The sequence below is a fragment of the Takifugu flavidus genome, chromosome 10 (genome assembly GCF_003711565.1).
Source record: "Takifugu flavidus isolate HTHZ2018 chromosome 10, ASM371156v2, whole genome shotgun sequence".
NCBI classification, from domain to species: Eukaryota; Metazoa; Chordata; class Actinopteri; order Tetraodontiformes; family Tetraodontidae; genus Takifugu; species Takifugu flavidus.
Window position 1 is genome coordinate 15,494,109 of NC_079529.1, and position 12,873 is coordinate 15,506,981.

A 12,873-nucleotide genomic window follows, 5' to 3' on the forward strand; every position below is an offset into this window, starting at 1 on the left:
GTGTGTGTGTGTGTGTGTGTGTGTGTGTGTGTGTGTTATAGCCCTTTGTCATGGTAGCATTCTTAATGATCCCGTGTTCCAATAGAAAATATGACACGTCACCGTTATCTTATCTTGTTTCACCCTTTGAAGACCTAACTCTTGGAGCGTTACTTCATTGGCACTTCCCGATTGTTCAGGATGTTTAGTGTGAAACTGTTTCTGTTTGGTCTGTGTTTCAAAGAGGTTTTCTTACTGTCTGGTAACTATCCAATGAGTCAGATTGTATTTTATGCTGTTATTTGTTGGGTAATTTTAACCATGTATATGGCATATTTTATCAGGAACCTTCTGGCACATAACAGATCTGCACTGGGACCCAACATACAAACTCAATGATAATCCTGAGCTGGTGTGTGCATCAAGTGGTAAACAACCTGCAGTTAATGCTGGGGAGTTTGGAGACTATGTCTGCGATTCACCGTGGAGCCTTATTAATTCCTCTGTATATGCCATGAAGGATATTTTACCTGATCCGGATTTCATCATATGGACAGGGTATGCCTCTGACTGTTGCGTTTTTCACCTTAATGTAACTTAAGCAGCATGCAAATGCTTCAGTTCTGAGGTCTATAATTGTGGAGCCCCCTGGCCAAAATCATGATGTTGTTTTGTTTGTTTGTTACTTCTCAGTGATGATACCCCACACGTGCCCAATGAGGATCTAGGAGAAGAAGCAGTGCTATCCATTATTAGCAATCTTACACACATTATCCGTCAAGTGTTTCCATGTAAGTACCGGTATAGATTTTTTTTCTTCAAAAAACTAGTAATGAATGTCTAATGGGCTAAAATATTAATTCATGGGGCATAAATATTGAAATTGTGTTTTCTTTAGACACAAAAGTTTATTCTGCATTGGGCAACCATGACTACCACCCCAAAAGCCAGCTACCTCCAGAACCAAACTACATTTATGACCAAATAGCAAAAATGTGGCAGGACTGGATGAATTCAGACTCACAACGATCATTTAAGAAAGGTGGAGAAAATCTCTTCTGGCAGAACAACAGTTACTGAAAGCATACTGTATCTAATTGTGTCTGTTGTTTTCATTGCTCAGGTGGATATTACACAGAAAATCTGTTGAATCGGACAGGTTTTAGGATGTTGGTCCTCAATACTAACCTCTATTATGACCAGAACAAGCTGATTCTGAACACAGAAGACCCTGCAGGGCAGTTCGCCTGGTCAGATCACGTTCTCACAGAGGCTGCCAATAGCAATGAAAAGGCAAAATTACTTTCTTTATGTTGTTGAACCATCTAATGCTTAAATTAGCCTAGAGAGCAAGAAAATAAATGGTGCATGTCTCATAAATTACATCTGTAAAATTACAATATTCTTTTGTCTCTTCTCTACCAGGTCTACATTATCGGACACGTCCCTCCAGGCTTCTTTGAGAAGAAAAGGGGCAAGCCATGGTACACACCTAAGTTCAACAAGTTGTACTTGGATTTAATTCAAAAGCATCAATCTGTCATTATTGGACAGTTCTTTGGTCATCATCACACTGATAGCTTCCGAATGTTCTACAATTCAGAGGGTAAAGTCTCTTTGCAAGATAACAACTCTTAAATGCCCTTTTTCATGATTCCTTAATGCAGAGTAACTGATTAAATCCTCAGATGTTGGAATTCCATTTTGATGAAAGTTAATTTGTTTGACAGGATTACCCATAAGCACAATGTTTCTCAGCCCTGGGGTGACACCATGGAAAACAACGCTTCCCGGAGTCGTGGATGGCGCCAACAATCCTGGCATCCGCATCTTTGAATATGATACTCAAACCCTTCTGGTTAAAGTGAGTCAAGTCTAACATTTATAAACTGTTTGTATACAGCATATATAACCTCAGTGAACACATACGTACTTGTATCGTTTTATTCTTTTAAACTGCAGGATGTGGTGACTTATTACTTGAACCTGACCTATGCTAATGCAGCTGGCAGTCGTTGGGAAAAAGAGTATCGCCTTACAGAAAGTTTCAGAGTACCTGACGCCTCTCCGACCTCCATGCATCAGGTTCTGGAGCGCATTGCAAGTGAGCCATGCTACCTACAAAAGTACTACGACTTCAACTCGGTCAGCTATGACCTGAAGGAGTGTGATGGCTACTGCCGTGTTGACCATGTGTGTGCAGCCAGAGAGATTGACTTTGATAGGTATGAACATTGTTTGGAAAAAGAAGGAGCAACTGCTATTTATGCTGGCCTGCTTCAAGTTGTTTCTTTTGCCATAACCTTTGCATTCTGGAACTGATCACTTAAATGCAAAATTTATGACCAGTATGATTATTTACAGGCAACTCATAGAGTTGTTTTAGAGTTCTGCACTTTATACTGTGGGAACAATAACCTTTGACCACACCAATAATCAGTACAGTCTCATTGCTCATTGATATAGTTTATTGATATAGTTTAAACGTGTCATTTCCAGTCACTAAAGATTAAAGGTAGAAGTTTGTAAAGAACATTGCATTCAGCTAATTATCATACATTCTATTCCAATGCTATTTATTTAAAGCTCTTTATGAACTAACCAAATGGTTAATCAACACTTGAATGTAATTTTGACATTGAAAATTAACCAAAGTAAATGGTCCATCAGTGCAGGCTAATCAATGGGTCATCGAGGCCAATTAAAAGATAACTACACCCTATATTGTCCAGTATCAATATACGTATATTGATTAAATGTGAGTGTAATGACATCAGAGGGGGGAGGATTTTTTTTTTTTTTAACTTGATCAGGGAACACTCCATCAACAATTTCAGTCTGGATGGGTAATCATGTTATTAGTTACAGTATGTAGTGCTAAAACTGCATTTGCTACATTATCTTTCAAAACACATCAGGTAATTAAGAATGAATAGCAATAAGCACTTTTCAATCTTTATCTGAAATTGTCATTCATTAATTCATTAAATAATTAAGCAATTAATTAATGAATGTTGGGAGAGCAGGATAGTGTTTGATGCGGTTGCATCTAGTTTTTACATCAACAAATATCAGTTCTTTATTTCCAGTAGTATCTCTTGCATAATATTCTTTTTCAGCAATCTATTACAGGGTTGAAATTTTGGGTCGTTTTGTGTGGATGAACAATCAAATCATACATTAAATGTTCTATTGAATGCACATTGACAGAGCTTGAGGAATTAAACATAGCTTCACAATGATAAAATATTTTGCAGTACACCTCCCTGTGGTTTACAGACGTAATAATAGAGAGGACGACACAGCGGACATGTCATCTGCACTTTTTCAAAAGGATGTTTTCACCCCCTGCAGTTTTTACCATCCAAAAACAATGTTATTCTATAGTAAACAGAGACATGTCAAGCACTACGACCAGGTGGAAAATGGCCTCTCAAGCGGAAGCTTGTTTCCCTTGGTTTAGACCAGCCACTCGTTCCTCGAACGTCTCTATGGCGTCTTGTGTGATTGTAGTTTGACTGACTTTTACTGTGACATCACAGTGATGCTGGTAAGTTCTCACATGATCAGGACTTGTTTAGCTGAAGTGAAAGGCTGTAGCGCTGCATTCAAAGCCTTTCTGTAGTCTTGGAGGCCCAACTCTGCACAAACTGGAGCTGTCAACTTCCCTTTTCGGATCAGACCACACAGCTCATCCAGCATGGTTCTAAATGCTCTTACATCTACGGAAAATTTGTCGATGGAAAATGTCAATACGTTGGAGAAGTCTGAAGTCTTTATGACTCACCATTTGAATGATTTTTCTTCCATTGTGTGATCCAAAATCCCTTAACTTTCACATCTTTGAAAATAAGTGCGCTCTGCAGAGAACAATGTTACTACTTAGACGAACCATGCATTTGTAAACTCTATACTTGTGAGATCATTCATCTCACCACAGGAACTATAACGGGCTGCTTGGCCATCCCACCATATGTCACCATAGATCCTCCATAACTGAAATAAATAGAACATAAACCATTTTGTAATCAGTCTTCTCACTGTCAGATACTTTGTGATACCAAAAGATGATTCTCACTGCAGATGACGTAACAGCTCTGTAGCACTTTTGCCTCCAACTCCATTCAGGGCCAGTTTAGGTTTTTGGCAGGTCTTTTAAAACATAAAAGAAAATGTAGTAACCTCAGCCCAATCACACTCACATGTCTGCAGACTGCATTCAGACAAACAGACCTTAAACAGTTCCTTCATCTCGGGCCTCCTTAGCTCCTCTTCTCTGATCACGTGAGTTGCTCCAATGGCCTTTAATCTGTCACTGAGCTGTGTGAACTCTGGTCTTCAGTATAGAAAACAAGGCCATCAAATTGCAGTCATAAATTCAAACAAGCTAGGCTTCAAATAGTATTGGTGTTTTCACCTGTCTCTGATGACATTGATTGTCTTTATTCCTCTTGAAGCAGCAATCTGTATTACAGCTTGGCCTACTCCACTGTTGGCTGCATTCTGGATCACAGAATCCCCTGCACAGGAAACAGAGTAAGGAGACTATCACATTAAGCCAACAAGACTATTCTAGTTTTTTGGACTATTTCTTAAAGTAAGACAGACTCCATCCTCAAAATCTCTGCATGTTGTTCCCATCATCTATCCACCTGTAGCTTCCTTGTTGTTGGTCCACATAAATTGTGTAGGACTTCTCCAGTGTAAGCTCAATTTCATTCACATGATCAATCCTGACCTTTGGAGGCAGATTATTTTGAAACTCACCTGGTTTGAGCTCTTCAAAGTCCGATAGCATCCTCCAGGCAGTGCAGGGATTCACACCAAGTGTCGCCGCACACAACAAAGGTATGTCTTTGGCCAAAGAGATAACAGCATCTTCAGCTACCACAGCCTCTGTCCTCCATGTGCCTGTATATGTTAAACAAGCACAGTATCTTCTCAAAGTCCCATTTGGGAATACAACCATGGCCCAATTGACTCATGAACGTTGGTCAAACTGAATTTTACCAAGACCAGCATCTTTTGGAAGGATCCAGTCTCCCAGTTTGAGTGATTTCACCTTGCTGCCAATTTCCATAATCTGGCCTACTCCCTCATTGCCCCCCACAGCTGGAAGATCAGGCAGGATTGCGTAAGTACCTGTAAACACACGGCCCATTAAAAATCTCCTATTGAAATCTTAATTAAATAAATTGAAAGGAAGCAAAACAAGCAAACATACAAGAAAAAACCTAAATACCCTGAATCATGTTGATGTCAGATGGGTTGATTGGAGCTGCCAGTATTTTAACCAGGACATCGTGTTCACCTACAGTTGGTAAATCTACTTGCTCTAGCCTGTCAAACAAAAATAATTCTGTAAATTAACATATTATTGATCCCATCGCTCCACAGGTTCTAGTGACAGTAAAAACACACATTTCAGCTAGTCTCAACAAAAGTAGTTTTATTTAGTTGCTATTAGTAAAACATTCAAATGAAATAATTATTTGTCATCTAACATTATACCTTATATTCCCTGAACATAATTACACCAGCTTGGGAGGCTGCCATGGATGGCCATGACTAGAATAAAATGGTTCTTCCCGTTAAAGGAAGCCAACACATTTGTGTGAATACTAGAGAAAGTAGTTTTAACTAGAGAGGAACAAAAAAAAACATTTAAGGATTGAAAACTGTGAAACCTTTATGCTCAGTTTGCCCCTCTGGTCACGGGATGATTAATAAGTAGCAATTTATTATGTAATTATTTCCTTTCAAACAAAATCGGAAAAAAAAGGAACAAAGCAGAATTTCAGAGAAAACAAAAGATGCTTTTCTGTTTTGGAAGTGATCATAATTTATAATAAGAATGCAGGATTTATTTATTGTGTAGGGATGTACCACAGGGGACACAGTGAGGTCATGCATTCGGTATCATTAATTGCATAATCCAATTATATTCTAAACTTCAACTGAAAATTTAACACAAATTATAGCACATAGATATATATGAGCATTTCAATTCTCCGAACAGATATCGTTTTCATATAAGGTTTTATAGTGCATTCTTTAGCGTTTCTAAAATTCAAAGTGTTTATTGTCGTATGTACAGAAGAAACAGTTTCCTTGTACAGTGAAATTCTTACATTGCTGCCCACGAGGAATGCCAGAACAAATATTAAAAAAGTAGTATAAAAATAGTACAAAAAATAATGCGAAAAAAAAAAGTGCAACAGAGGATTGTGTGCAAATCTATTTTGTGAGGTGCTCCATGGTTGTAAATCCTGTCAACTGTTCATGAGTCTGATGGCAGTTGGATAGAGGGAGTTCTTCAGCCTCCAAGTCTGTGCAATTCACACTTCTGTGCCTTCGGCCTGATGGCAGACGTGTGATCAGTCTATGCTGGGGGTGGGTGGGGTCCTTCTTTATGATAGACATCATAAACAATTTCTTCCCTGGGTTTAAAATTTTTGTTATGTCACTCCTAAAGATGTCATTTCATGTTTCACTGGGATCCTATGAAAGTCAATTGGTTGAGGATCAGAGTTTTGATATGAGAAATGGTTCGTCGAGGCCCCCAGTCATCACTGCCACCCAAACCACGTTGCACCGGCCCCTAATGGATCTTCCTGCGGGTGGAGAGCCTACCCATCTCGCCATTTTGGGTTGAGCCTGGCCATGTCCTGTTGGCCTATTGGGGGCATATTAGCTCCGGACACTTTGGCTCCCAGGATCATCTGGGGGCGCAAAACTCTCCACCATAGTAAAGTGGTGGTTCAAGGAGGGGGGAAAGGTGTGTTGGTGGAAAGATGGAACGTGAGATTAGCAGGCGGATCAATACAGCCTCTACAGTTATGCAGCCAGTGTACTGGACCGTTATAGTAAACAGAGAGCTTAGTTGCAAGGCAAAGCTCTCGATTTATTGGTCAGTCTACGCTCCTACTCTCACCTATGGTCATGAACTTTGGGTAATGACCGGGGAGGAGCTCAGATTGAAGCTGCTGCTCCTCCGTGTTGAGAGGACTCAGCAAAGGTGGCTCGGGCATCTGTTTTGGATGGACGCCTCCCTAGGGAGGTTCCAGGAATATCCCAGGAGGAGGCCCCTGAGATGCTGGAGAGACTAGGTCTCTCAGCTGGCCCCGGAGCCTCTTAGAATACTCCCGGGTGAGTTGGAGGAAAGTATGGACATCAATTCTTAAGCTGCTGGACCCCGTGACCCAGTCCAAATAAGACGGGGTGAGGTTGAGGATCATGTATTAAAATTAACTCACATTTTCAAAAATGTAAATATAAACCCGATTAATTAATCATGCTACTCATTACTTTGGTAAACATCACACCAAAAAAATACTAAACATTTGAATATAAACTGTTGACCACACCCTTATAAGATGGAAGGCCTTATAAGGGTTTGTTTAAAAATCTAAAAATAAGACGAAGCCTCTATCTTAAAATAATTATAGGCTTCAAAATCATGTTGCAAAAGAATTGGGAGTAGTTTAAGCGACTCTCCTTGCTAACTATACACCCTGCATATACAGGTCTATGGTAAAGCGACTGTCTTAGATAGTTTACGCTAGGTGATGTTACTTTATCATTTTTATTCCCCAATTTTTATTTCCAAAACAAAAATAAACAAAGTAATTTTCTGATTTTGTTTTGAAAAGGAATCGTGAAAGAACCAGACAGCGATTTTAAAATCTAGTCAAAATAGCCTAAGCGTTTTTAGCACGGCCAGTTATTTGGGATTAAAAATGAAAACTACGGTAGTTGATTTAGCGTCTCTTACTTCACTACTTCAGGGGGTTCTCCGTGTTTTCTGTACCGAAGAGCCTGGCATGTCCGTGCCCCAAGTGCAGCTGAAAGACTAAAGAGAGAAACATGAGAACGACTTTCAAAAAATGCACCTGCGGATCTACGTCTACACATGGACTGGATATAATGTAAACCCGATTTATAACAAGGCAGCCACATTGCAATATATTTAACAATTAACGGAAAATCCTATGTACAACAAGTGTATGTGATCTTTGATTACGTTCAGCCTACAGCGCAGCCATATTGCTGTTTTTTTTTCTTCTGTTTTATTTTTTTTAATGGCGGTCGGCGGTAGATGCATTACCGCCACCTACCGTCTGTTGAGCAGCATACCGCATTGTCTAAATCCTACTAAACCCCTTTGAAAATCTGAAAAATCGCCCTCCCATATTATATCTTGTCTGGCCTCTGATTGTTTATGCCCGATGCCAATCAATGCATTACTGGAATCTGATGCTATGAGTACTTTACTTTGTCTAATGTCTTGTATCCAGACTGATACCATATAAATGGCCAATAGCTCACCTGTGTATTCTGCTGTTATCATTATTATTATTCCTTAATCTAATGAAGAAGCCTTCTGGATAGAAGGTGAAACATCTTCAAAAGAGATAAATGTTTGCTTCAATCACACTTTTCCCTTGATCTTTTTCCAATAAACTCAAATCAATACTTACCTCTTCCAGTTTCAATCGATCAATCTTTATTTATATAGCGTCTATTATGATCAAAATTGTTTCTAGGCGCTTTACATAATCCCAGGGCCTGACCCCCAACAAGCAACAGTGGCAAGGAGGGACAGGGGGAAGGACAGGTAGAGGATAGAATAGGTAGGAGAGGAGAGGAGAGGAGAGGAGAGGAGAGGAGAGGAGAGGAGAGGAGAGGAGAGGAGGAGAGGAGCCATGACCCAGTGGGGTCACAGAGGCCTGTCACGTGATCATGTTTCTGGACCCCGGCAGCCGCGGCCTATAGCAGCATAACTAAGATGTTAACCTAATGATTAGATAACCCCCTAAGGGGGGTATATAATAGTAACTGGTGTGAGGGTGATGTTTGGTCACCCGCGCTGTTCGTTTACTAGACTCAGATCAACCACACAGACAACAGGAGGCCTTGCAAGGGAGAGCTGACGAGCAGTTCAAGCTTCCTCTCTCAACTCCGTCAGTCTGCTGCTCGCTCTCCTCTTTTATTTGGTTCACACAACATTGGTATCAAAACAACTTCATGACTCCTTCTCCTCCTATCTCTACGACTTCCTCGTGTCCTTGAACATGATACCTCCCAGTGCTGGGAACATAACAGCTACAATACTTGAGTCAAACACTCATACATTCTTTTTGATTAAACATTCTAAATCTACTTACTATACTTACTATACTTACTATAGCATTGAAACGATAATAGTAATAACAACAATAATTCTTCTCACATTTCCCTCCTGTTTATCGTTAAATGCGTCTAGATTCTCATTGTCAGTATTACATCATTTCATTTCATGAAATTTAAATGCATTACGTCATTTTCCTAGAAACACATTTCTTACACTCAGAGTTCAACATGTGTACAGCTTAAGACATCTTAAACATTTCATTTACATCTTGCATCACATTTGTCCATTCTTCTTCATCGTTGTCCAGTAGAGATCGTTCTTCCACCTGCAGCAAAGTACTAGTAACAGCTGATCCCACGAGCCGGCCAATGCAACCCCGAACAAGAGGTACTACACAGCAAGCTAGTATGGCTAATACTAGCAGCACTATCCCTATCATCATTCCTATCTTGAACAACAGTTCCCTCCACCTTGACAACATTCCTGTAAGCCAGTCTGGTGGGGGACTACCATCATCAATCATAGCTCTCTGTAGTTTAGTTAAATTTCTCAATGCGCTATCTATCAGGTGACCGTCCGCATCATTCTCTGGGATGAACGTACAACAGTAATCTCCTACCATTGCACAAACTCCTCCCTGGGGGGCCGTTATGAGATCTAAGGCCATCCTATTCTGCATGGTCATCAGTCTTAGCGCTGTCATTTCTTCCTTGACTCCTGTGAGAGCAACTTTTGTCAAATTAGCAAATACTTTCAACCTGTAATCAACTGTTTCCAATCTCAATATGTTCGTTCCTATTCCTAGCCACGGAAAGAGAGTCATGGTCACTTTATTTCCGGTTGACCAATGCTTAAACTCTCGTGGTACATCTGTGCCCCACACTGAGTCATGTGGTTTGAACTCGTCATTCAGATCTCTCCTGGAACGCAACTGTGGTGCAGATCTAGCATTAGCAGCATAAATTATGACTGTGTGATCCTTGAGATGTACTGGAGCACACACTCCTGACCAGTTTGCTGGTAGGTCTGCATACGCATTGTGTCCACATAACCACCATCCCTTATCCACTAATTGCGTGCCTTTGTCTCCTGGCGCGAAAGCGAGATAGTTACATGTACAGTTATAACCTTCTGGACACCTCTGTGTTGAATGATTCTGTGTCCGAGCTGTGAAAGTAGCATAGCGCCACCATGTATTCAAACTGTAAGTGTGTGAGGACTCTGGATCTTGTTCTAACCATGAATGTTCTAAGTGGCTAACTACGGTGCGTTTAGCGCGTGCGTAGCTCTCATCCTGTCTCAGAGTATCATTCTGTCCCTGATTACCTCCCTCCTGTCGGAAGTTCCAAAGACCAAAACCCACGAGTCCTGCCGTCACAGCACTCACCACAATTAGGAAGAACAACTTCATTTCCTTTTAGATCCTCTTCACAGGTTCCGACGGGGTTCAGCCATTGCTGGACCTATACAGGCCGTCAGCCGTTTACGGAGAGTCCGCCACTGCTCCCTCGCCTTCACCTGGAAGAATTTTCTGTTTTTTACAATGGGAAAGGTGTATCCACGACAGTTTCCCGTCCACTCGAACTGCAGTCTTTGTGGTCAGCTGTACTTGATAAGGACCTTCCCATCTAGGCGTGTTCCACCTCTTCCGCACAAACTTCTTCACCCACACGTAGTCGCCCGGTTGAATGGGTTCCTGGGGGGTGGAATCTGTGGAAGACACAGGACTAGGCAGAACATTTACTGTATTCACACATCGGTTAAGTAACACTTTTTTCAGATAATCTGCTATTGTTTCTTCAACATGTTTTAGCTCATTTGTTGTTGCAAAGTATGGTAGGCAATAAGGCCGCCCATATAATGCTTCAAAGGGTGTGATGCCTGTTTTCTTGTGTGGTGTTATGTGCATCCATAATTTCACCAGGTCGAGACAAAACATCCAGTTCTTTCCTGTCTCGTCCATACATTTCTTCAGTCTGTTCTTAATAGTACCGTTGACTCTTTCAACCAACCCTGCACTCTGGGGGTGGTATGCGCAGTGATTCTTCAAATCAATGTCCAAAGTTACTCCTACAGTTTTCACTATCTCATTTACAAAATGGCTTCCATTGTCGCTCCAGATGACCTTCGGAATGCCAAACCTGGGAATGATTTCTCTACATAAAACTTTTGCTACTGTCAGTGCATCTGCTTTTGCTGTGGGGGAAATTTCTACCCACCTAGTAAATCCATCTAACACTACTAGACAATATTGTTTACCTTCACATGGTGTTAGCTGAATAAAATCTAGAAAAACTGTGTGAAATGGATGATTTGGTAATGGTGTAGTGCCTGCAGGGGCCTTAAGGGCTCCCTGTGGGCTGTGTTTTACACAAATAGCACATTGTGAACAAAAATTTTTTGAGTATGTATGAAATCCTATAGTATAATAATGTTCATTAACCATCTGTACCATCCCTCCTGTTGAGACATGGCATGGCCCATGGCTCACTAATGCTGCCCATTTATGCATATTCCGGGGAAGGATTGGTTTGTTTCCTATGGTTAACAGTCCTTTATCATCCAGTTTGGCTCCTCGCTTCTTCCACGTGGCCTTTTCTTTTTCTGGAGCACTTTGTTGCATTTCTTTTAGAATATCATTATCTGCAGGTTCTAAGGTAAATGATTCCTCATTATCAAGAAGTGTGTTGTTATTTGCTGCAGCCTTTGCGGCTCTGTCAGCAAAGGCATTGCCTTGTGAGACTGCGTCTGTGTTGTTAGTATGTGCAGTGCATTTACATACAGCTATTTTACGTGGCTGCTGTACTGCAGCTAATAACTTTTTTAACAGTTCTGCATGCATGACCGGTTTGCCGGTCGACGTTTTCATCCCTCTTAAATTCCATTGTTGAGCAAACACAAACAGCGTGGAAAAAGCATATTGACTATCTGTGTAAATGGTAACATCTTGTCCTTTGCTTAGTTCACAGGCACGTGTGAGTGCGACGAGTTCTGCAGCTTGAGCAGAATAGGAGGAGGGAAGTGATTTCGCCTCCACCACCTCAGTTGCTGTAACTACTGCATAGGCAGTTCTAGTGCGTCCACAGTCATCCTTTCTTGATGATCCATCCACAAAGAGTATCCGTCCTGTAGTCAACGCGACATCACTAAGATCTGGTCGCGGCAGGACCTTGGTGGAGACCTCATCCAAGCAGTTGTGCTGGTGTCCCTCTTCTGCGGTGGGTAGCAGCGTTGCTGGGTTTAAGGTCGTGCAGCGTCGAATCGTCAGATTCGGCTGAGACAGCAACACTGCCATGCAGGAAAGATGACGTGCTGGCGACAGGAATGCTATCTTACTTTGTAGCAGCAGTATTGACACTGCATGTGGAACTAGCAAAGTTAGCTCATGATATAGCACACACTCCTGCGGAGGCTTTTACTGCCTCAGATGCTGCCACCACTGCTTTAACGCATGGTGGGAGTGCACAAACTACGGGATCTAGCTTGTGGGAGTAGTAGGCCACTGGCTGCCTCTTATCTCCGTGTTTTTGCAACAAAACTGAAGTCATAAAATTACCTTTGCAATCTACGACCTGCTCAAAAGGCTTCTGATAGTCTGGCAGCTTTAACACTCCAGCACTTACAAGGGCCTGCTTTGTGTGTGTAAATGCTTCTTCAGCTTCAGGGGTTCAAGTTAACACATCAGTCATTGCTAAGGGATTATCATACATCAATGCTTGTAAAGGGGCAGTTATTTTCGCATAATCTAAGATCCATGATCT

General features: G+C 41.3%; 2 protein-coding genes across 2 annotated transcripts; one reads left to right on the forward strand and one right to left on the reverse strand.

Moving 5' to 3' along the window:
* The first annotated feature begins 26 nt into the window (after window positions 1–26).
* Window positions 27–2,701, forward strand: smpdl3b (sphingomyelin phosphodiesterase acid like 3B). Its single transcript, XM_057045149.1, has 8 exons — window positions 27–241; window positions 324–537; window positions 673–770; window positions 878–1,021; window positions 1,103–1,272; window positions 1,405–1,585; window positions 1,710–1,843; window positions 1,942–2,701. Exons 1-8 carry the CDS (start codon window positions 181–183, stop codon window positions 2,299–2,301), a joined length of 1,362 nt encoding a protein of 453 aa, XP_056901129.1. The 5' UTR covers window positions 27–180; the 3' UTR covers window positions 2,302–2,701.
* Window positions 2,430–8,043, reverse strand: mecr (mitochondrial trans-2-enoyl-CoA reductase). Its single transcript, XM_057045150.1, has 10 exons — window positions 7,754–8,043; window positions 5,222–5,319; window positions 4,990–5,121; window positions 4,747–4,890; window positions 4,397–4,499; window positions 4,213–4,315; window positions 4,058–4,131; window positions 3,915–3,975; window positions 3,767–3,839; window positions 2,430–3,701 (listed from the first exon to the last, which is right to left on the reverse strand). Exons 1-10 carry the CDS (start codon window positions 7,936–7,938, stop codon window positions 3,538–3,540), a joined length of 1,137 nt encoding a protein of 378 aa, XP_056901130.1. The 5' UTR covers window positions 7,939–8,043; the 3' UTR covers window positions 2,430–3,537.
* Between the last annotated feature and the right edge of the window lie 4,830 nt (window positions 8,044–12,873).

Coding starts and splice junctions, on each gene's coding strand:
- mecr (XM_057045150.1), bottom strand. CDS start 7,938: ATGTGGCTGCCTTGTTATAAATCGGGTTTACATTATATCCAGTCCATG. Junction 5,122..5,221: donor TGACATCAACATGATTCAGG/GTATTTAGGTTT, acceptor GTGTGTTTACAG/GTACTTACGCAATCCTGCCT. Junction 4,132..4,212: donor AGATGAAGGAACTGTTTAAG/GTCTGTTTGTCT, acceptor ATGTTTTAAAAG/ACCTGCCAAAAACCTAAACT.
- smpdl3b (XM_057045149.1), top strand. CDS start 181: ATGTTTAGTGTGAAACTGTTTCTGTTTGGTCTGTGTTTCAAAGAGGTT. Junction 538..672: donor GATTTCATCATATGGACAGG/GTATGCCTCTGA, acceptor GTTACTTCTCAG/TGATGATACCCCACACGTGC. Junction 1,844..1,941: donor CTCAAACCCTTCTGGTTAAA/GTGAGTCAAGTC, acceptor TTTAAACTGCAG/GATGTGGTGACTTATTACTT.